General features: G+C 44.5%; 2 protein-coding genes across 4 annotated transcripts in view; one reads left to right on the top strand and one right to left on the bottom strand.

The window, feature by feature from the left end:
• The window catches only part of LOC101721507 (protein FAM163A), a 116,675-nt gene extending 106,814 nt beyond the window's left edge, over positions 1-9,861 (top strand). The window contains exons 3-4 of the mRNA XM_004853318.4: positions 5,957-6,071; positions 6,683-9,861. Of these exons, the coding sequence (XP_004853375.1) occupies positions 5,979-6,071; positions 6,683-7,096 (507 nt within the window). The 5' untranslated portion in view covers positions 5,957-5,978 and the 3' untranslated portion in view covers positions 7,097-9,861. The remainder of the gene's footprint in view (positions 1-5,956; positions 6,072-6,682) is intronic.
• Positions 9,862-14,661: 4,800 nt separating this feature from the next.
• LOC101721860 (torsin-1A-interacting protein 2) overlaps positions 14,662-20,984 on the bottom strand; it is a 34,639-nt gene continuing 28,316 nt past the window's right edge. For all 3 annotated transcript variants that reach the window (XM_021265328.2, XM_021265327.2, XM_087194412.1), the window contains one exon: positions 14,662-20,836. In XM_021265328.2, the coding sequence (XP_021120987.1) occupies positions 20,079-20,836 (758 nt within the window). In that variant the 3' untranslated portion in view covers positions 14,662-20,078. The remainder of the gene's footprint in view (positions 20,837-20,984) is intronic.

The following is a 20,984-nucleotide window of genomic DNA, read 5'->3' as shown; positions in this document are numbered from 1 at the left end:
ACTAAGTCATTCTGCCCCAGACCTTCTAGGACCTGGGTGGAACACAGGGATCTCTTTCTCCTCCTAAAAAGAAGAGGCAGGGGCTGGGGATTTAGCTCAGTGGTTCTGCTGCCTGCCTCATAAGTGTAAGGACCAGAGTTCGATACCTGGTACCAAAAAAATAAATAAATAAAATTTTAAAAAATAAAAAGAAGAGGCAGCATGTATGACAGGAGCTCCAAAGCGCTGCCCCTGGGGTCCTGGCTCAGACATTTGCTCTCCTGTGACTTTAGGCAGATCACTTCATGGCCTGACTTCCCCTCCTATATTGCAGGGTTTGTGTAAGGTTCAGGTGTATTAGTTACTTCTTGATGCATAACAAATTTATCAGCTTGAACAATACTCACTGATCATCTCAGAGTTTCTGTGTATCAGGAATCCTGGCATGGGGAGCAGAGTCCACTGTTTCAGGCTCTGTTGTGGACTGCAGTCAAGGTTTGGACTGAAGGTACAGTTTCATCAGAAAACTGGATGGATGGAAATAGATTTGCTTCCACTCTCACTTATGTTACTGTTCAGTTCCTTCTGATTCATTGAGCTGAGGGCCTCTGCTTCTGCCTGGTAACTGGTCAGAAGACACCCTCAATTCCTGGTCACAGGGGACTCCACAATATGCAGCTTGCTGCATCAAAGCCAGCAAGAGAAAGGTGGCTAACAAGAGGGAAGGCAGAATCTTGTATCTGTTCCCAGAAGTGATCTCCTCTTGTGCTGTATTCCAGTTAGAATAAACACACAGGTCATATACACACTCAACGAGAGAGGAGTACTATATCAGAGGCCGATTTCCTCTGACTGCCTCGAAAGGGGGACAGGGAGGGCCAAAGAAAAAAGAGAGTAGAGACTTGTGTAATTTCAACGCATACTGGGAGGAGGGGCAGAGAGGTCAGCACCTCAGAGCAGACAAGGCCCAAGACTCTCCGAGCTAGCCACTATTTATTGGGGACACACAATAATTGGAGGGAATATCAGGTGACTTGGGGGGGGGTGATCTCCTCTGATCCTGTGCCGATGCAAATCTCATGCTGATGAAGCCGGAGAGCATTCCCACCTCAGTAGGTGGGACCAGCTGGCTGAAAAGCAACGCCACCCTCCCCAGGTGAAACCTCTCTCTTTTGTATTACGACTGGGTTCTCAAGGAACCAGGACATCTTCAGCTGGTGTCACTTTGCCATTGAGCGCCACAGCTTCACAGACCCTTGAGGGCTCAGCTGTGGAGCTGTGTTTCTGCACTTCATAGCCGGGTCTCGGGCAAGGCAACATTGGGCCTTAGACAGCTATAGTCATACTTTAATTATGAAATGATTTTCCCCCATAATTTATGTAGAAATGCTCTCGACAGAGTACACAGGGGATGACTGCCCGGAAGCAGGGGCCATCTTAAAGCCTGCCCACCACAGGAGGGATAACAATTGGAAACATGTTGTAAACTAGAAGATGCTGTTCAGGTTTAGGAAGTTACTGTCATCATTTGCATCCAACTTCAAAAAGAAAATTAGCCACCTGAAATAATAGTGACCCCCTGAATGTGAGGATTTAAATGCTACTAGTACTGAGCCCTCAGGGAAAAGGATTGGACAGGGCTAGATCATTTCACACATTTTATGTGCACCTTCCTGGCTTAGGATTTTGAAATAGACTTCAGCAGCTATGAAATGCCTGGGCCTTCTTTTTCCTCACAAATAGCCATATTTTGTAAGGACTTTTAAAGTTTATAAGAGGCATTCTCTCCCACATTTCAGTTTTTCCTCACACTCATAATTGCAAACTGACTATTTTGTTAATATGAGTTTCCAAGGTGGGGCGACCATTAAGTGGCACAGTTGAGCTTGAACCTGAGCCTACAGCACTCTGTACTGCCATGCTGCCCATTTCCAGCCCACTGCGGCTGCACAGCCTCTGTGTAAAAAAAAGGAGGCTGAGTGCAGCAGGCAGGGAGGAAGGAGGTGTTTTCACATGGCTTCTTCATAATTTCTTGTTTTCTAAAACAGGCTGGAAGAAACAAAGGAGTAGTCTTGATATTCTGGTGTCAGTGGAAGATCTTACACATTTATTTAATGCTCCAATGTACAAAGATGTTTGTTTGTAGCATAACAGAACAGTAGCCTGGACTTTCTTTCCTCTGGTTGGTACTACTGTATATCTTTTACCAGGCCAATGCTCCCCATCCCTACAAAGACTATTTATTTTACTCTGTAATCTGAAGTGAATAGGAAAACAAGATTTTTAAACCATGTCACATTAACTTGTTTCTGGCATTATAAATTAGCCTAGGATATTATAGGAACATGATTGTTACATAATTTATATCAGAGCCTTTCTGTAAATATGTGCTTATTATATTTTGAATGCCTCCAATATAATTTATTTGCTGTAATTCCAAGAAGGATATGCAAACCAGTCTGTCAACTTCATGGATATTAAATAATGAGAGATTCCATGTGAAGATAATGTATTTTTTCCAAGATTTAAAAAATGCTATTTTGTTATAAAAAAGAGACTTATTGACAGTTGGAGAGCTCCTTATATGCCTTGGGGGAAAGAATTCTCTGTGCAAACGAACTACACAAAATATCAGCATGTTCTGAAGGTGAATATATACATCAATTGATTTTGTGTATTTAACCTTATCTTTTAATTATAAATTTTAAATTTTGAATCTTGGTTGTGCTCTGCTGGAGGGAGTTGGATACACTGCTTAGGTGTTTCCCTACTTGTCCAGTAAATTACTTTGCATTGGTGTGTGTATATACAGTACCTTCCTGCCTTAAAATAATGCAAATTAAAACAGACTGGGCATATTCCAGAGGCATAGGATGGGCCACTGCTACCTCCCCAGCTGCAGGTCATGCCACAGGCCACCCTGCCTCCTAAACAGCTCTCAGAGGTGAGCTTACAAGGTAGTGGAGAAAGATGAAGTGATGTTGGAATGAAGTTACATAAAACCTTCCTCACCTGAGATTAATTTTCCTCCCTCTAGTGCCCCAGCGAATCCAAAGCATGACCCACCATGCATCTATGCAGTCAAACTGGTCTTAACAGAGATGCACAGTTGAATTTGCAGACTAGGTTGAGCTGAGAAATATGATTTGCTGCCTTCTTGTGGTCAATCAGAGTCATAAGTGCCAGTCCTGCGACATGCTGCACAATGAAATGATTACTCAAATTTTAAGTACCTTCTGTTGTCAGAGCACGGTGTATAATGCTATTACGGGGACAAAGAAACAGTGTAAGACACAACTCCTGTTTTCAAAGGATTTATCATTTAGGGGAGTCAAGATATTCCCACATGGAAAGTTCACTAGCATCCCACTAGCCCAGGATTTGAAGAATGGAACATGGAAAGACATTATTATAGAGTCAGAATTGAGAGAGAGAGTATCAGGGATGGGGCAATCAGAGGAGGCTTCTCAGGGACTTTAAGGATGTGCACTGTCCTACAAAAAGCCTCTCAAGAACTCCCATCTTCCAAAGGGTTAAATCCCAATTCCCTGCCTTGTCCGTGAGCCTCTCCAGCTTCATGCCAACCCCTGGCCTGTCCCAGCATTTCCAGATTCCTTACAGTTCTGGAACCTTCCCCACCTTCTCTCCTATTCCAGCTGTAGGATTCAGCTTAGATATAGCACCTTCTATGCAACATCTCCCCCAGTAATTAGTTGCCCCTTCTCAGTGTCCCATGGCCGAGGTCTGTGCTATGGTTGCATGTCTTACATTGTGTCACAATGTATGCTGAGTGCCTTTCATCACTAAGCTGTAAGCTTCCTAAGAACTGGAACACAAGCTTCACATAGGAGACAATGAAAGATATGGAAAGAGAGATAAATTGGTGGCAAGCGTTCAGGGAAGTGAGGGAAGGAGAAGTCTTCAAAGCTCTGTCTGAAAGTTGTGTCCACATGAATGTGTACTACATGAATGTATCCAGGAAGGCACTGGCACGAAGAGAGGCCTGGGGACACGATGAAAAGCCAAGCCTTGATGGGAGGGTGCTCAGACGCAAAACCAGGAGGTTCATTAGGAAGCCATTTCATAGTGCAGCCTTTAGATACAGTCTTAACCGGCATAGGAAACAGAAGACTGGTGAAAGACAAACAAGGATTTGAGGACCTTAAAGTCTGAGCAACTAGGGGTACATACTATGACCTGGTCACGCTAATGTGCAAATGAGTAACCTGAGACCTTGTTGAAATGCAGGCTCTAACTCATTAGGCCAGTGAGGGGCTCCAGGATGCCACATTTCCAGCACAGACCCAGGGAAGGCCCATGTCATTGGTCCACGGAGCACATGGTAGCAGCAAGACTGCACAGCACCTTTGAGTAAATTGGGATCAGTCCCACTGGATGGATGAAGCCGAAGCCCTCTAGGAGCATAATGATGGACAGATGGTGTCTTTGGGTGAAGGAAAATGTATCCTTTCCACCAGGTGAACACTCAGGGTGCACAGCTTGGTGAGCAGGGTCCAGCTAGGGTCCAGCTCCCACTTGCCCTTTGAGGAATGAACAACATGTAAAGCCCTTCAGGGCAGCTTATTGGGACCATGCATACAGCTCAGAGGTGGGTTGCCCAACTGGAGAGCAGTGATGCCTTTAGCCTCTCAGTTGAGTTTGAGGTGACAGTGGGATATCCAAATGAGATTTCCACCTAGGAGCAGCTGAGGACCCAGCTGGAGGCCTGGATTCAGACTCTACAGGCTAATTGATGAGGAAAGCAAGATGAAAGTGGGGTGGAGATTAAGGAGTAAACTAACCCTTAAGGCCTTTTCAGCAGGTAACACTCTCCTCCCAATGCCTTTGTCTCTCTGATATCTTTTAGGTCACTGCTCCCTTTACTAAATGTAAGTGTTCACAGTCATTCTCCCATCCTCAAGATGCCAAGTCCCCACTGTCCTTTCCCCGTGTGTCTGAGAGGCTCAGAAATCCCCACTCACTGGCCTGGATAGCCTTAACACCAGCACTTGCCTCTGTCCTATCCATTCAGCCCCATCAGCCAGAACCAGTGTCCCTAGCCTAGCCACAGGCTTCCAGGAGCCAGGAAGCTATTTTCCATGAGGATTTGAAGGAGAGGAAAGATACTACTAGTGGAATGCACGTGTGAGCCAGGTCAGAACCAGGCAGAATTTCTGAGTTTTGGGTCCTGTGCCCTGTAGCTGGGGCCAAGGGCTTGGGGACCACTGGTGTGTGTGCTTAGGAGAATGGTGACAAAGAACAAGGCCTTTGGGAGGAACCAGGCTGGGTGGGATACCAGCCAAATTCATCAAAGCCTCTGTTCCTTCTGAGTAGAATAGGGTAATCTCAAAAGATTATTGTGATGATTCAGGAGAGAACACAGGAGTGTGAGCGCTAGCACAATGGCTGATGCAGGAGAAGCCCTCAGTCCACAGAGGCTAGGATTCTATTACAGTGGTGCCTCAGTTCACAAATTTAATTCTTTCAAAAATTGTGGTCACAAACTAAATTGGATGAGAACTGAATCAAATTTCCCCATAAGGTCAACATTGAACCTAACCACTGAATTTGGGTTCTTGTCCAATTCAGTTTGCAACCAGAATTGTGGGAAGAATTAAGTTTGTGAACCAAGGTACCACTGTATTCTCTGTGTCGTGGAACCTTGGGACAGGGGACAACAAGAAAGATGCAAGGGGAGAGGAAAGGTTGAGAAGAAGACTAAGGGAGAAAAGCAACAAGAATCTTTGACACTGGACAGAAACGGGGAGCAGAATTAGCACTCTGCCTCCTCACTTCCTTCTGGCAGGAATAGCCTCTGACTCCACAGTCGCTTAGCAGGCCAGGCCCTAGCCACAGCCAGTCCTCAGTCTCCAAGAAGCCTCTGGGGGCCAAAGCCCCCCAGCTCCTGCTACTCTCAGGTCCCTCAGCTCCAGCTGCACCAAGAGTGCTCCTCACCCCTCCGCATACATCTTTGCAGAGTTTGATGGGGCGTCGGGCGGATGACAGCGGGAACAGTTGTTATCACTGGTGGAATCCTAGCTACAGTGATCCTCCTCTGCATCATCGCTGTCCTGTGCTACTGTAGGCTCCAGGTCAGTCCCCTAGGCCTGTAGCCAGAGGCTGCCAGGCCACCAACAAACCACTTCATTATGGGGGCAGAAAGTGGAGACCCACTTTGGGGCCCACAAAGCCCAAAGCCACAGAAGGTGGGAGGTTTAAGCCAAGAAGTTGGTGGTGGTCAAAAGGAAGCAGTGGATCTCCTACATGCCCTGCACCTTCAGGACACCCAGAGAATACACTGGGAAGATACGGGGTCATGTGTTCACCTCTGAGGTTTTAGGAGTGGTGGGAAAGCCACCATTCTGGGGAGACACTAAAGTTGCTTGCAGCAGCTCCCAGCCCTGTTCTCAATAAGGTGTGCATGTTCCTCCCCTCTCTGCCTCCCTGGCCCCCTCAAGCATGCCTTGGAGTTAGCTTACTGAGAAATACAGGGGTAAGAAAAGGTGAAGTATTGGCTTTGCAAACCTTGCAAAGCTTGGAGTATATACTTGGGGAACATAGGCCTTTGGTGTTTAGTTTTATCCCCAGCACCAATAAAGAGCCCAGCACAAGATATTCAGCGGAGCAAGGAGTATGGGTACCTGGGGCCAGGGGCAGGAGAAGCATACACAGTCTCTCAGACCTCCCTGTCTCCTCCCCCCAGTACTACTGCTGCAAGAAGAGCACTGAGGATACAGATGAGGAAGAGGAGGAAGAGGAGGAGCACGACCTTCCATCCCATCCCAGAGGCCCCACCTGCAATGCCTGCACTTCCCAAGCCCTGGACAGCAGAGCCAGCCTGGTGCCTCTTACCAGCGAGCCCTGTAGCCAGCCATGTGGGGTGGCAGGGAGCCACTGCACCTCCTGTTCTCCATACAGCTCCCCCTTTTACATACGGACGGCTGACATGGTGCCCAATGGGGGTGGAGGCGAGAGGCTCTCCTTTACTCCCACATACTACAAAGAGGGCGGACCTCCCTCCCTCAAATTGGCGGTGCCCCAGAGTTACCCGGTGACTTGGCCAGGCTCTGGGCGTGAGGCCTTCACCAATCCAAGGGCTATTAGTACAGATGTGTAACCATTTCTCCCCCAACCTGCACACACACCAACACTGCTGCCCCAGCAGGAGCCATGGGGACAGTGGATGACCCTCCAACAGCCCCGCAAGGACTAGCTCCATTTCTTTGGCTTTTCTTGCTCCATAGCAGAGGGTTCACCAGGATTTAAGCTATTAAATGCATGGAAAATCAGGGTTGGGGCTGACTCCAACCCAGAGCCCAGAGGTAGGGCTGATCTATTGATTGATTTCACAACTTCACCAGTTTCTCTATTGGGACTTCCCTCCCACAGCCCTAGTGCTGCCACAACCCCTTCCAGGAAGCCCAAACCCCTGGCTTTGCAGGGCTAATAAGAAACACCAGAGAAAGCTAAGCAAAGGCTCCAGAGACTTCCAGAGTCCTTGGGAGATGAAGTGGCCATGCCTAGAAGAAAAAGGGACAAGGGGCTAAGAGAGAACTGAGGGCTACATAGTCTAGAATTTGAGATGAGAGGGGAAAGTATGTAAAAAGGACTTCCTCGGGACTTGCTTGCTAAAATCCATCCAAGAGCTAATTTATAATTTAGTTTTGTACTTTGGTTATCATAGTATTGTCACCGTGGCTGCTCCAACAGGGGTACTGATTACTGAACACATCATATCTGCATCTGCCCCCTCTTCATGGAACATATCAAGTTGACTTTAAAAAGGCCATGGTGTATAGTTATTAGTGGGGTCTGTATCAAAAAGCATCTGTCTAAACCTGTCTCCCCCAAAACCCTCCCCTCCCACTTTAGGAAGCAGCTGCCCCCTGCTGGAGAAGCTTTGTTACTAGAGTTCCAGAAGCTTAGCTAGAGAGATCTTGCTGATTGTCTCAGGCTCTGGTCCACCATGCTGAGTGCATTCCCATTCCCAGGTGTGCGCACATACCTGTAAACCAATCACCAGGCTTTGCCAATTTCAAGAGCTGCAGAGGGAAGGGTCCAGGGGTACCAACTAGAAAGAAAAATCTGACCCCCAAACAGCAAGAACAAGAGGTGATTAAGGTGGTAAATCTCCATGACAACCAGCCAGCGGGTAAAGGAAGAGCCTGGAGTCTCCATGGGCAATGCTGCAGTGGTTGAAGCTGCACAAATAGCCTCCTGTAGAGACTGGTGCTCTGCTGAAGCATCCACCTGTGATACCATGGAGCAGAACCCACTTCACCGCACTGGGACCAACAGCCCTCACTCCTAAGCACGGGGGAGAGGGATTCCTGGGGACTGGATATGTCTTATTGGTTAGATTTCATGCTTCTGCTTTCCCTTGGCCACTGCACTCCCTTGTCTCCAGTGATGGACTTTTTATTGCTGTCTTACTCTACTCCCAGTTCCTGCTTATAACCTGGCAGTGGCCTTATGCTATTTAAGTATGCTTGATGAGTTTTCAGATGCCTTGCAGTGAATTATGCCTGTTCTCCCTTCTAAGGCATAGCTAACCCCCACCCCACTAAAGGTTGCAGAGGATGGAACAGGAAAGGAGCTGGGCTTTCTGCCAAAATCTTGACTTTGCATTTGACAAAGGGTAGAGAGCAGCTGAGGAAGTGAGGCAGAGAGGGGAATGGTCACCTTTTTCATCACTGCTTGGAATTAATTGTAACTTGGATTTAATGCACAGTGAGTTGAGAAGAGAAGACCTGAGTTCTGGCCACATTTTGGTCATTCATTAGCTCTAGGACCAGTCCCTCATCTTCTCTGAGGCTCCACTTTCTCCAGGGAACTGAGACTTGCCCAGTCAGACTCTAAGGGTCTTCAGTGCTTCATAAAGTGAGGAGCTCCTAAAAAGATCTGCCAGTGGGCCGCTCCCTCTTGCCCTCATCCTGGCAGGTTCCAGTACTCCCAGGTGTCTGATTCTGTGTACATGCATGTTTGCTGAGGGATGAAAGACTGCAAAAAGGGGGAAAACCCCACAAGATTATAAAGCAAAATCATTTTAATTGCTAGTGAAAAGCAGCATGTTTGACCCCCTATTCTGTGACCTCAAATGTAGACTGATCTTGTACCAGGAAGCAGCTTTAAGTGGGTTAATGAGATCTGTCTCCCAGTACAGAGGAGCAACTTGGGACAGCAGCTTTAACCTACCCATCCCACTGCCAGCCCTTCCTGGCCCATGTGCAACCCTTTGATGAGCTGCTGGGCCTGGCAGCCCTCCCCACTTCCTGACAACCAGCCCAGTGCCTTGTCCCCCTGCAATTCCACACTCAACCCACCAGCCAACCCACAGCCTTCCTCACCAAGAATAACACCTCCATCATCATATCTTCTGCCATTGGGAAAATCAGGACAACCCAGTTAACTATCACCTGCTTCTTACTGGGGTCCCAGAGTACAAAGCATCCCATGCCATTGTTTCCCTAGCCTAACTGCTGTTAACAGTCAAAATCTGGGTCTAGTGTGTTAGACAGAAGGCAGGCCACAGCCCCTCCCCACATAGCCCTCACTGTTCAGGGCACAAGCTCCAACCCAGGCTCGAGATGGCCTCACTGTAGCTGCAAAGGCCTGCTCTGTGGAAGAGGGAGTTCACCCCACCCAACTGCACTATCCTTTTAGCTATGGAGACTGTACTATGGGACACTATTTGTACACTCTTCAAACTGAACCCTAAACAGGAAGAGGAGGAGGAGGAGCTGGAGAATGCCCAGTCCTCTCTGCTATCTTTTTCCACCTCCACGTCACTACTGCTGCTGCAGATTTCTTGTCTTGCATCTTTGATAACTTGGAGTCACAAGCAAGTGAATGTCAAAATAAATGAGAAATTTGAAATAGAAACCTCATGAGGTCCTGTTCTTTACATGGGGACGGGACAGCTGGGCATGGACTTAAGAGTGGATGATCTATTTCAACACCCACAATGTCCACTTTCAACACCGAAATCCACATATTTCCTACCCTCTCCTGCTTACACATTAACAAACCCTGCACCTTATTGCAGGGTATCGTCTATTGCCTAGTCTGAGTTCACATCCAGAGAGGTTTTACTGTGTGTTGAGAGAGGGGACAGAAGCGTAGTAGCTGGTGTCCCCTGAGATTGAAGTGGTCCTGCCCACAGTGTAAGCCTCACTGGGGAGCAACCCAGGCTTCCACTCCTGCCCAGCCCCCCTCACCTTTCAGGCCTGTGGTTTCCTCACCTGTGTACTCTGAGTCAAATTACTGGCCCTCAGAAGCCTGAGGAGACTGTTGTATAGGAAGGGATGGTGGGGAGGGGAGGGACAGACTGCAAAACAGCAGCAGTATGAAGTGGGGATAGAAGGCCAGGAAATAGCTTTCTGTGTAGAAAACAGAACTCAAGAGTGAAGGGCAAGTGCCTTTGAATAAGCGTGGGGGGGGGGGCAGTGGGCAGTGGGCAGTGGGCAGGGCCCTGGCCCTGCAGCAAAACTTCCCTACTACCAGTGGGAGCCCAGCTTCACTTTCAGCCCTGGGAGCAGTTGGCTGAAGCTCTGTCACCACAGCTCTCCACTGGGAACAGAAGCCATGCCCTGAGGCAAATAGCATCATGAAATCCACCTAGCTTCAAGGTATCTATCTCTTCCATCCTTGCAGAGCAGCCAACACCCTCCCCCCATACCTCTACTCTCCCACCCGGTACCTGCTGAGGCAGGGCTGCCCCTGGCATGCGGTTTTGGTGGTGGAGCCAAAGCCTCGACCCAGCTCTTCTCCCTTGTAGCCCTTAACTTCCCTCAGCCTCAGCCTCAGCTGCCTGCACTGTCCACACCCAGTGGGGAGGGATGGAGAGGAGGCAGGAGCAGTGGTCAAGACCACAAGCCCATCACCCTAATATCCGTGGGTCTCTCTGATCAGCAGAGGTCCAGTCCCCATAAGCTGCATCATACCATCCCAAGTCCTCAAACCTGTCCCTGTCACCCTGCCCCTGGGTTTCAGCGCAGACTTCAAGGATAAACTCCTTTCATCATAAAAATGTCACCTAGTTTTCTACATTCAAGTTTACAAGTGCTGCTCAGAGGGTGCTATTTCCAGAGGAAGATCTCCAAACCATGACCATCCAAGGCTGGGGACTCCCAGGACAGCACAGCAGCAAGGGGCATAACCAGGAATCCCTCTGCAGCTGTTTGCTCCAAAAGGAAGCGGCCACCCTCCTGAGCCTCAGGGCCTAGGCACCTCTCCTACCTCCTCTCCCTCCTCCCTGACCTCTACCCATAGTCCCCCACCTCAATGGCCAACATTCCTCCAGTGCCCATCAGCTCCTTCTGTAGAGAGCCAGTGAGTACAAGGTTTCTCCCAAGATACTCTTCCTGCACCTCAGCTTTGGGTCCCCCACAGGGTGCCTCCAGATACTCATAGAATGCCCCATCTTCTAGCACCCTCTGGATTTCACCCTAGCCACAGCAGGCAGGTGTGTTGACAGTAGGAAAATCTTCTCTCTGCTCTCTGTGACCTCATACCCCAGCAGACACAGCAATCTAGTGGCAGTGCTTAGCAAGCGGGATTTTCAATCAGACTTCAGAGTGAATCCTGCCTGGCTCCACCACTTACTGTATGACTTCAGGCAACATTTTGGATCTTTCTGAGTCTCTGTTTTCTCATCTGTAAAATGGAGACAGTAACATCCACTTTAATCCATAGTTATGAAAATTCAGCAAGCTAACATCTGGTGCACATGTTGGCCACTATCATTATTAGGATTTGTAGATGGAGCCAGAACTGCATGAGGGCGCAGCAGGGCGCACACTGGGACTGCTCAGGGCTCAGGTAGAAGGCCCATAGAGCTCCACTCTCCCCAGTGCCACTCACACCCAAACCTTTCTGAAGCCCCTCTTCCTCCGCCCCTTCTCCCTGCTTGCGCCAGGTATTGCCAGAACCATCTTCCCCCTCAAAGCCTCTCTTTATTTGAAATGCTCCTGCCCCAGTAACTGCCTGTAACTCTTTGCAGGACCCACTTGCCCATCAACCTGAAACTGCACTTTTGCTTCACATTTGTCCTAATAAACTGAATGATTGAAGGACAGCATTCATATTCTAACTAGAGAACAAGCTCTTAGCTTGGCTATGTACTTCTTGTTTCACTGATTCCCACTTTCAAGACTTGAGCCTCCCTGAGCCCTCAGCCCTCCCTGAGAAGAGATTTCTTGGCTTGTCCATTCTTGGCTCTGCTGGGCTTCACTCAGAACAGCTGCACATTCTGGCTTCTGTGCTCCCAGGAGTAGGCAGGGACTCCAGGCATTCCTGAGGTGGGCAGAGGAGAAGGAAGGACAGATGTCTGGCAGTGAGGGAAGGGTATGCAACCATGCGGAACACCAAGGAACCACCTAGAATAGAGGTCTGGATTTGCCACATGCCCATCCTCCCTGCCAGTCCTGTCTCCATAAGGTCCACTTTCCATCTGAATCATTCTCCTTCATTTTCCCATCAGACTCCATGGAGAAGGAAGAAGGAAGTGAAACAATACAGCTCTAGCCCCTAGCCCATAGGTCACCGGGGACTCAACTTCCCTGACTAATCATCATATGTTTCCTTACATTGTACTCTCTCCTTCTGATGGACATCAATTTCCTAAGATGTAAAATCTAGGTTCCCTTTCTATATTCAGCTTACAAAATGGTTAAGAAAACTCTGGCTGTGGAACCCTACTGTGGCCCTGGTCATCTGACAGATACTAATTTTGTCACACTATTTTCTACGCAATTTTAGGCAACTTTTCTATATAGTTCTTGGTTGCTTAGGGCATGTCACATCCACAGACTGACTTCCACTGACTTCTACTTAAAGGCAGCTTGACTGGCACTAGGCAACTGTAATACAGAATAAGATTCTGAGGGCAACTTCTATAAATACAATCAAGCCACCCTCCACTTGCACTGTGGAGGGTGAGGGCAGGATTTGGACAGCTTGCCAAGTACCACCAACCACCTGCATACTTACTTCTTCCATCTCCCTCCTGCGGCCACAGTGGAAACAGCTTCATTAGAGTGGCCCAGTCCCTTACCCCTTTCCCCCTTCCTGTTCTGAAAGTGTGAAAAGGGCACTTTTTAGATGGAAAGAAATAAACTTTGAGAGCAGACTCCTTGATACACTGGTGATGAGTTCTGTTCTGGATCTAGTTAAATGACTAAAGATTAAACAGAAGCCTGACCCACCTCACAAAGTCCCCTGAACTCTTCCCCCAAATAAAGGGGCCCAACCAAAGGGAGAAGCTTCTCCAGACAGCCAGTTTATGCTGGTACCCTCAGGAAGCTGAGGAGGCCTGAACTCTAACCACAGAAGGGAGCCTCTTACTCTTCCCTTGCAGGGAGGATTCCTGGATCGGGGGCAGGAGGTATCCTGTTCCTTACCCCTAAAAATCAAGATCACTTATACCAGACACATGCAGGCTATGAAAATCTCAGTCTCAAGACTGACACAGAAAGTGGAAGACTGACCACAGGAATTGGGGATGGGGAGCAAACCAGGCCCACACTCCTGGCACCTCCATACTCTCCATTCAGAAATTCACCCAATCTGATCCATTTTAAATGATCTAAAAATCTACACATTCAATAGAAATGTGTACATCAGGCATACATCTCCCTCTAGAGTTAAAATATCACTAGGAGGGCCGGGGATTTAGCTCAGAGGTCTCGGCACCTGCTACGCAAGTGCAAAGACCCGAGTTTGATCCCCAGTACCAAAAAAAAAAAATCACTAGGAATTTTCTCTACCCTGATTACCTGTAGGGGGCCACTGTGAGATGTGAGGGTACCTGGGAAAAAGCCCATCCTTTAGTGTAGGTGCATGATGGGGCTTCCTTATATAATAATGAATCAGCATAGGTAACCAGCATGTGCCACATGGCCTGTGGTCGCCCAGAAGGTTTTGTCTACGTTTTAGTAAACTGATAAAAATTACTGTAAGTGCTTTGTTGGAAAATAAAGCTGGGTTCCTGCTTTGTAGTCTGCTCCAAGCATGTTTTCTTTGGGAACCTCGCTTGACCAGGCCTCCCTTTAGGCCACTGGCCCTGACATTACCTCATCTGGAAGGACTTTTCTTTTGCATTTCTGAACTTACACACCCATCTCCACCTGCCCAAATCCTACCTTTCCTTCAAATCTGTTTCTGTGATTTACTCCCTTGACATCTCTGAAAGTAATCCCTCTCTTTTCTGAATAAGCAAAATAATACATTTGCCAGCTGTGGCAGCATACATCCATAATCCCAGCACTCAGGAGGTTGAAGGCAGGAAGGATCACGAGTTCAAGGCCAGCCTGAACAACACAGTGAAACCCTGTCTCAAAAAGGGGGTGGGGGAGATTTCGCTCAGTAGTTTCAGCTCCTGCCTCGAAAGTGCAAGGCATCCCCAGTACAAAAAAAAAAAGAAAGAAAAAGAAAAAACTTCACCTCCCTGCATATTCTGGTTGGACTGCTGGTCTCTTCCTCTGAACAGGTTGTTTCTCCAAGGATGCCGCTGTCACTGCGTTGGTCCAGCACTCAGCACAATGCGTTGCGCACAGTTTGGAAAAGCTAAATTCTACTACAAAAAGGAGGATGCCTTTCTCCCTTTCATGAGTCTGGGTCTGGGATTTCCCTAATCCTCAATTCTTCTTGTTATTGTTGTAAATATACACAAAACTTACCATCTTAATCATTAAAATTTTTATTGCTAAGTATACATTTCAGAGGAATTCAGTACATTCATGTTGTGTAACCACTGTCACCACCTATCTCCAGAACTCTTTTCATCTTGTAAAACTGAATCTCTGTACCTCCTGTAAACAATATTGCCTCATTCTTTCCTCCTCCAGCCCATAGCAACCACCACTCTACGTTCTCTCTCTATGGCTTTGACTATGTTAAGTACTTCACACAAGTGTAATCATTTTTTGTGGCTGGCTTAGTATGTTCTCAATATTCACCATGTTGTAGCATATGTCAAAATTTCCTTTTTAAGGCTGAATATTCCATTATATATAGCATATACTATACCATATTTTGCTTATCCATTAATCTGTGGATGGACACTTGGGTTGTTTCTCCATTGTAACTGTTACGAATGATGCTGCTAAGAGCACGATATCTGCTTACATTTTTCCTTTTTTAAAAGTAGCTAATATCTTGGTCCAGGAGCCAAGATATTTCCTTAGTTTAATTTGATGCTGCTGCTTCTACACAAACATTTGATGATCCATACTGTAACTTCAGATTTGACATCATTTCTATTACAACCTGTTTAAAATCACAATTTACTTAGAGTAACTAAATATTTCATAGCCCGTCCTTTCCTTAATAATCTGTTTTTATAGTACTGAGGCTTGTCTGTTTTGGTGCATTTAGAGAAGACTGTTAACATCTTCAAGTGGTGTTATGCCATAAGAAAATCATGTTGCTGCTGTATTAGGAAATTCTGTTCTTCGCCCTCCGGCTCATCTTATCACTTGACTTTAGCCCAGTTCACTTAAAGCTCATAATTTAAGATATGCTAACCCCTGAGAGTTACTGTTTTTCTCAACTACAAGAATAAATCTTGCAGACTTTCAGGATTCTATTCATACTTGACAGGAAATGATTGTAAAAAGTTTAATAAATCCTTTGGTTTTAGTTGAGTACAGACAGTAGGGGAAAATGCTTGAAGAGGGGCGGTGAAGGGCTGAGATAAGGTATTCACATGCTTCAGCTCTCTAATCCTCACTGGGCAACATTCTGAGACTGAAATTCTTAACACGCACCCACCTTCCCCCTTCAGGCATATGCCCACACTTAAATACCTTCCCAATCAGTCTGGAGAAACCCTGGGTTGGAGCAACTCCCAGGGCTGTACTTATTACTTCATTCTTTCTCCCTTACTTCATGAAAGCTTCATTGAGTTGGAATAGCAAAGAATGCTATGTGACAACTGCAGTAGACTGTAGGCAGTGTCTGCACTGTACCTCTTTCACTAATGGAAACAAACGCTACCTGCCCATCACAGGATTCTTTAGCTCCTCAGCTACTTGCCAAATGATTGGAGTGTCCTTTCCCACATTAATAACCACATCTCATTTCAATAAACTATTTTGGAAACTTTAATCAAGAATCAGTCAGCTGAGAAAAATTAAGGAGATTTATTTTTTATAATAACCAGAAAACTAATTTGAGTAAGGCACATTCAACTTCTATATGAACAAATGCAAAAGTAAATGTAGGGAGAAGAGAAATGCCAAGAAGCCCGACATCAATCCTGGCAAAGTCTATTAATTTTTTAAGTACACAAAAGCAAAATTCACTAGGGTTCAAAAATTTTGCTCAGCACAACAGTCCTAGTGAAGATCACCTTGCTGGACTAGTCTCATTTTTTTGTTATATTCTATGAATACTCATTTTGTATCAATACTCATCTATCAATATTGTCTTTTTGTTTTGTTTTTTTGAGACAGGGTCTCACTATGTGTTCCAGGCTGGCCTTGAACTCACTAGGTAGCCCAGGCTGGCCTCAAACACATAGCAATCCTCCTGCCTCAGCCTCCCTAGTGCTGTAACTATAGGTGTACACTTCTACATCACATGCTGTTTCCTGTCTTTCACAGATAAAAGTATAAAACAAACAAAAGCTGTGTAAAGAATCAAAGCCAACTTAGCAGCTAGCACTTCAACTGGGCCACAACTGTGCGGATGGTGGGTCATGGGCACACTGAACGTCATTAACCACTGTAACCTTGAAGGATCCAAATGAAACCCATTAAAATTATTTTACTGACTAGCTTAAAACAGAAATGGAGCCAAATGTGGTAGAACACACCTGTGATCCCAGCACTTTGGAGGCTGAGATAGGAGGATCACTGTGAGTTTGAGACCAGCCTGGGCTAATATAGTGAGTTCAAGGCCAGTCTGAATGAACCACATAGTGAGACCCTCTCTCAAAAAAACCAAAAACCAAAAACCAAAACAAAAATAACCCCCCAGAAATGAGACAAATAGCATTACTACCTCTAGTGATATGAGCCCCCTGGATCTTCTCTGCTAATCTCTGGAAACTAAGTAGAAAACCTAAATTTTATCTTATGGAAATAAAAATCTAATTTCAAAGACAGTTTTTGATTCCCCAACTTGCTTCTACAACTCAGGTATTACTCAAGAAGTGATTTATATTTATATATAATGTAATGAAAGATATTCTGTAGTAATAATTGAATGGTGATGTTTAAGTACCATGTATAATACCAAATCCCCACAAATCTAGGTCAAATAAGCAGAAACATTTGAGAGCTTGAAAATATAAAAATAGAAATAAGGAAGAGAAATTAACCTAAAAGAGTACATTAGATAATAATTTTAATTATTTGTACATTTAAAAAATAGTTTTATGCTTTAAAAATAATCATCTAGCCGGGGATTTAGCTCAGTGGTTCTGCTGCCTGCCTGGCAAGTGTAAGGACCCGAGTTCAACTGTGGTAGCAAAAAAAAAAAAAAAAAAAAGACAAAAATAGTCATCTAGTCATAAGAAGACCCAGATCTAATACACTGCTTCTTTTTAGAATGATTTTTGAAATAGTGGACAGAAAACTGACAAGTCTCAGTTGATTGCACTTATACATGGAAAGAAAAATGTTTTTAACAAAGGCTAAACAGCAAACAAAAGAAATTTAACTTTCAGAAATGTATTATCCTAAATTCAGCAAATGATCAAAAACCACATTTAACTAAATGAAGAAACAATTACTTTTGTTTCAATTGCAATCTCTATCAGATAGAGGCAGGTATGTATACTGCAGACTGGTTCCTTTATAGATCTGAGGCAGCACAGGTCAGCAGGGCAACGTAACAATTCTACAAGGCACCACTGGTTTGGTGATATAATGCTAGTATCTAATATAGAAAAAAATTTGAATATGGTATACAGATTTTTCTTCAATTGCCTGATTTTATATTGGATTGACACTGATATTACATTCATTATACTTAACTTTGTGGTTAGGTCTCTCCTCAAATCTACGGAAAGATTCCTTCAAAGTCCCAAATGCAAACTATTCCTTCAGGTATACCTCTACACTCAGCTGAGCATACCTCAGGCCCTGTACAATTATGTTTTATACTTAATTTAATCCTACAAAAACACAATTTTGTTTTTCCTGTGGCAAATATTTTCAAATAGATCCTTCCTCATGCCTTTGTGATACTCATAAGTATCATTAAAAGATCCTCATAATTTTCTTAGTGTTTCCTAAAATCCTTCCATTTTTATAATCACATGACAACTATATGCATACATATACATATATATGTGCACCCATGCACACTTGCGCGCACACACACACACACACACAGACACACACATAAATACATATGCTCTCTTAGAAGTAGAGAGGCCAAAACCTAGTTAAAACATTCCCAGACCATGTATTAGAACAGACTCTTTGATAGGTCTGGATCATTTTACTAATTTCTGCTTTCAGAGCTCAAATATAATCAACTATTACGATCCATACACACTGTTCTCAATTTTTTCTTACATTCGTAGAACATGGTCCAACAACTGATTCTGGCTATTAAAACTTCTATGAATTGTTATTTTTGCTTTTTCTCACTAAATTAACATCTTCTGCATTTCTCTAATTCTTAACATAATGGTACTTCTAACTGTCAAGAAATGAGCTGCATTATAAGAAGTTCATCACAGTGTAGCAAATAAACCATTTGGTAAAATGTACCCATATAAAAGCTACTGTGAAAATTGGTTATCAACTTCTGCCAGACATGGTAGAACATACTTGTACTCCCAGATACTCAGGAAGCTGAGGAAGGAGGATCACCAAGTTCCAGGTCAGCCTAGGACCTTGTGAGATCCTGTCTAAAAGTTTTATAAAGGCTGAGGATGTAGTTCAGCTCTCCCTGGGTTCAAGTCTCAGTACAAGAAAGAAAGAAAGAATGAATGAAAGAAAGAAAGAAAGGAAGGAAGGAAGGAAGGAAGGAAGGAAGAAATTGTTCTTTTTTCATCCTAGACAATTATAAAAACTCCATTCAACCTAGACAGAAATGATTAATGGACAGGAACAAAAGCATCAGAAAAATGTTAGTAAATGCTACCTTATACATTCTGCTGTTCCACTATTTTTGTTCTATAAACTTCTACTTCATCTTCCTACTCATAAGTTTTAATACTTTTAATAATTTTTCTACTCATTTCTCCTAAGAAATTTCTACTCATAACTCATATCTCTAAGATTTTTTTTCATTTAATCAATGGTTTTCAAACTTCATTATGAGTGAAACTTCTTGTTCCAATGGAACCTTACACAGAAACTGAACATATAAAACAGTCAAAAGCAGAACTGCTCTGATACAGAGGGGAGAGGTGCTGGTAGTTTAAGAACCACTACTCTAAGTCATTCACGAAAGATGAAGTAAAGATACAGCCAACTAAAATTTCTTAATTTCCATAATAATAAACAATTTCCCCATTCATTCCAATATTTAAGAATTTTTTTGAACAGAGCTGCGTTTACCTCAGCTCCCTAATGGAATAAAAGTATAGTGCCTTACATAGTATTAGATAAAGATTTAATGGTTTAAATAATTTTTTTCATACTACCCAAGTGTAAATTAAGTATAAGACAATCCTACAACAATTAAAGTGAGTTTAAAAAATATTTAACATGTAATACAAAAATTTTCTAAAAATTACCACTGCTTTATAACATGGGCTTTACTCCAAAGACTATCCAAATAACTCTTCAGTCTTACTCAAGAAAGCAAAACTCACTCTAGATACTCTGAGAATACCTTCCTGTACAATGGTTCTGTTGCTATATTTTGGGATTTTAAAAAATTCCTTAGTTTTATACACAATATTTTAAACCTGATTCACTTGAAAAGGCAAAGAAAAATTACGTCAGGTCAATTTTTAGCTTTATCAAAGCTTACATTAGATTTTACAAATTGCAAAACATGAAAACTTCCTTTCTAAAATAAGTTCACTTGTGTTTCTCAGGCTATTCCCTCACATTTATCAACCTCCTTTTAAAGGGCTTTTAAACTGACTTTTCATAAGCTAAGGCCTTCCATAACCAACTCTGTGCTTAGCTTTATAAAAAGCACCCTTGTTCTTCTATGTTCCTCACTGGCTGGACAGGCAGCACCAGGTGTGAAATACGGCTCCACAGCCCACTTAATTTGTCTGAGTCCATGTGGTTGAAGGAGCTGGGAGTGTTCGAGTTGGTAAACTTGGCCCAGAGTAAATCCCTCACTTTTTCTTCAGTTTCTCTTGGCCCTACATTTGCTTCTAATGTTTCTTCTTCCAGCAGAACAGTCAGGACAAGGACCACATCTTTAAAGGCAGCATTCTCATGATCACAATACTTGTAGAAGATCAAAGTGGAGCCTGCAGGAAGAGATTCAAAGTGGTGTACCACAGCAGCCTTCTGGCCTTTCTCAAATCCATAGCTCAGCTCCAAGTCAACAAACAGCTTAACTGTGTCACTGTCCTGAAAGGCTCTCTCAGCCCCATTAATTGTAATGGCAGAGACTTTCTGAGAAGAGGTGTAGGCATCAGCAACATGGTGGCTCAGGCACTTCAGGGTCTCTCTTCCCTCTTGAGCCGCTGTAAATATGATGGTGGCTGGCTCGGTGGGGTTTGAAGCATTGAGGTGCTTCTGCAGAAACTTACGTCCTCGCTGCCACAGGAAGGAACTCTGGCCTGGAAATTTATCCTTTAATTGGCTAAACTGAGCCAAGAAGGCCTCCAAAGCTGGATTCTGGGGCACTTGCTGGGCTGGAGATGAATAGTAGCTACTAACAGAACTTAGCACAAGAGCCACAATCAGGGAGCCAAAAATGATGCGGCCTTGAAAGAATGAGAAAATAATAGAAAATTAGAGATAATATGAGTCAAAAACCCTATGGTAAAATGAAATGAAGCAGAGATTACTATCAGGTTTTACTAGGAGTTCTAAATTCTTTTTGCCTCAATCTCTTAAACTTTGACTATTAAA

The sequence above is a fragment of the Heterocephalus glaber genome, unplaced genomic scaffold (genome assembly GCF_053883595.1).
Source record: "Heterocephalus glaber isolate CG9 unplaced genomic scaffold, H.glaber_assembly_v1.0 deba00001600, whole genome shotgun sequence".
NCBI lineage: Eukaryota > Metazoa > Chordata > Mammalia > Rodentia > Bathyergidae > Heterocephalus > Heterocephalus glaber.
The sequence above is the reverse complement of the archived record's forward strand: the minus strand, read 5'-3'. Positions and strand labels throughout refer to the sequence as shown.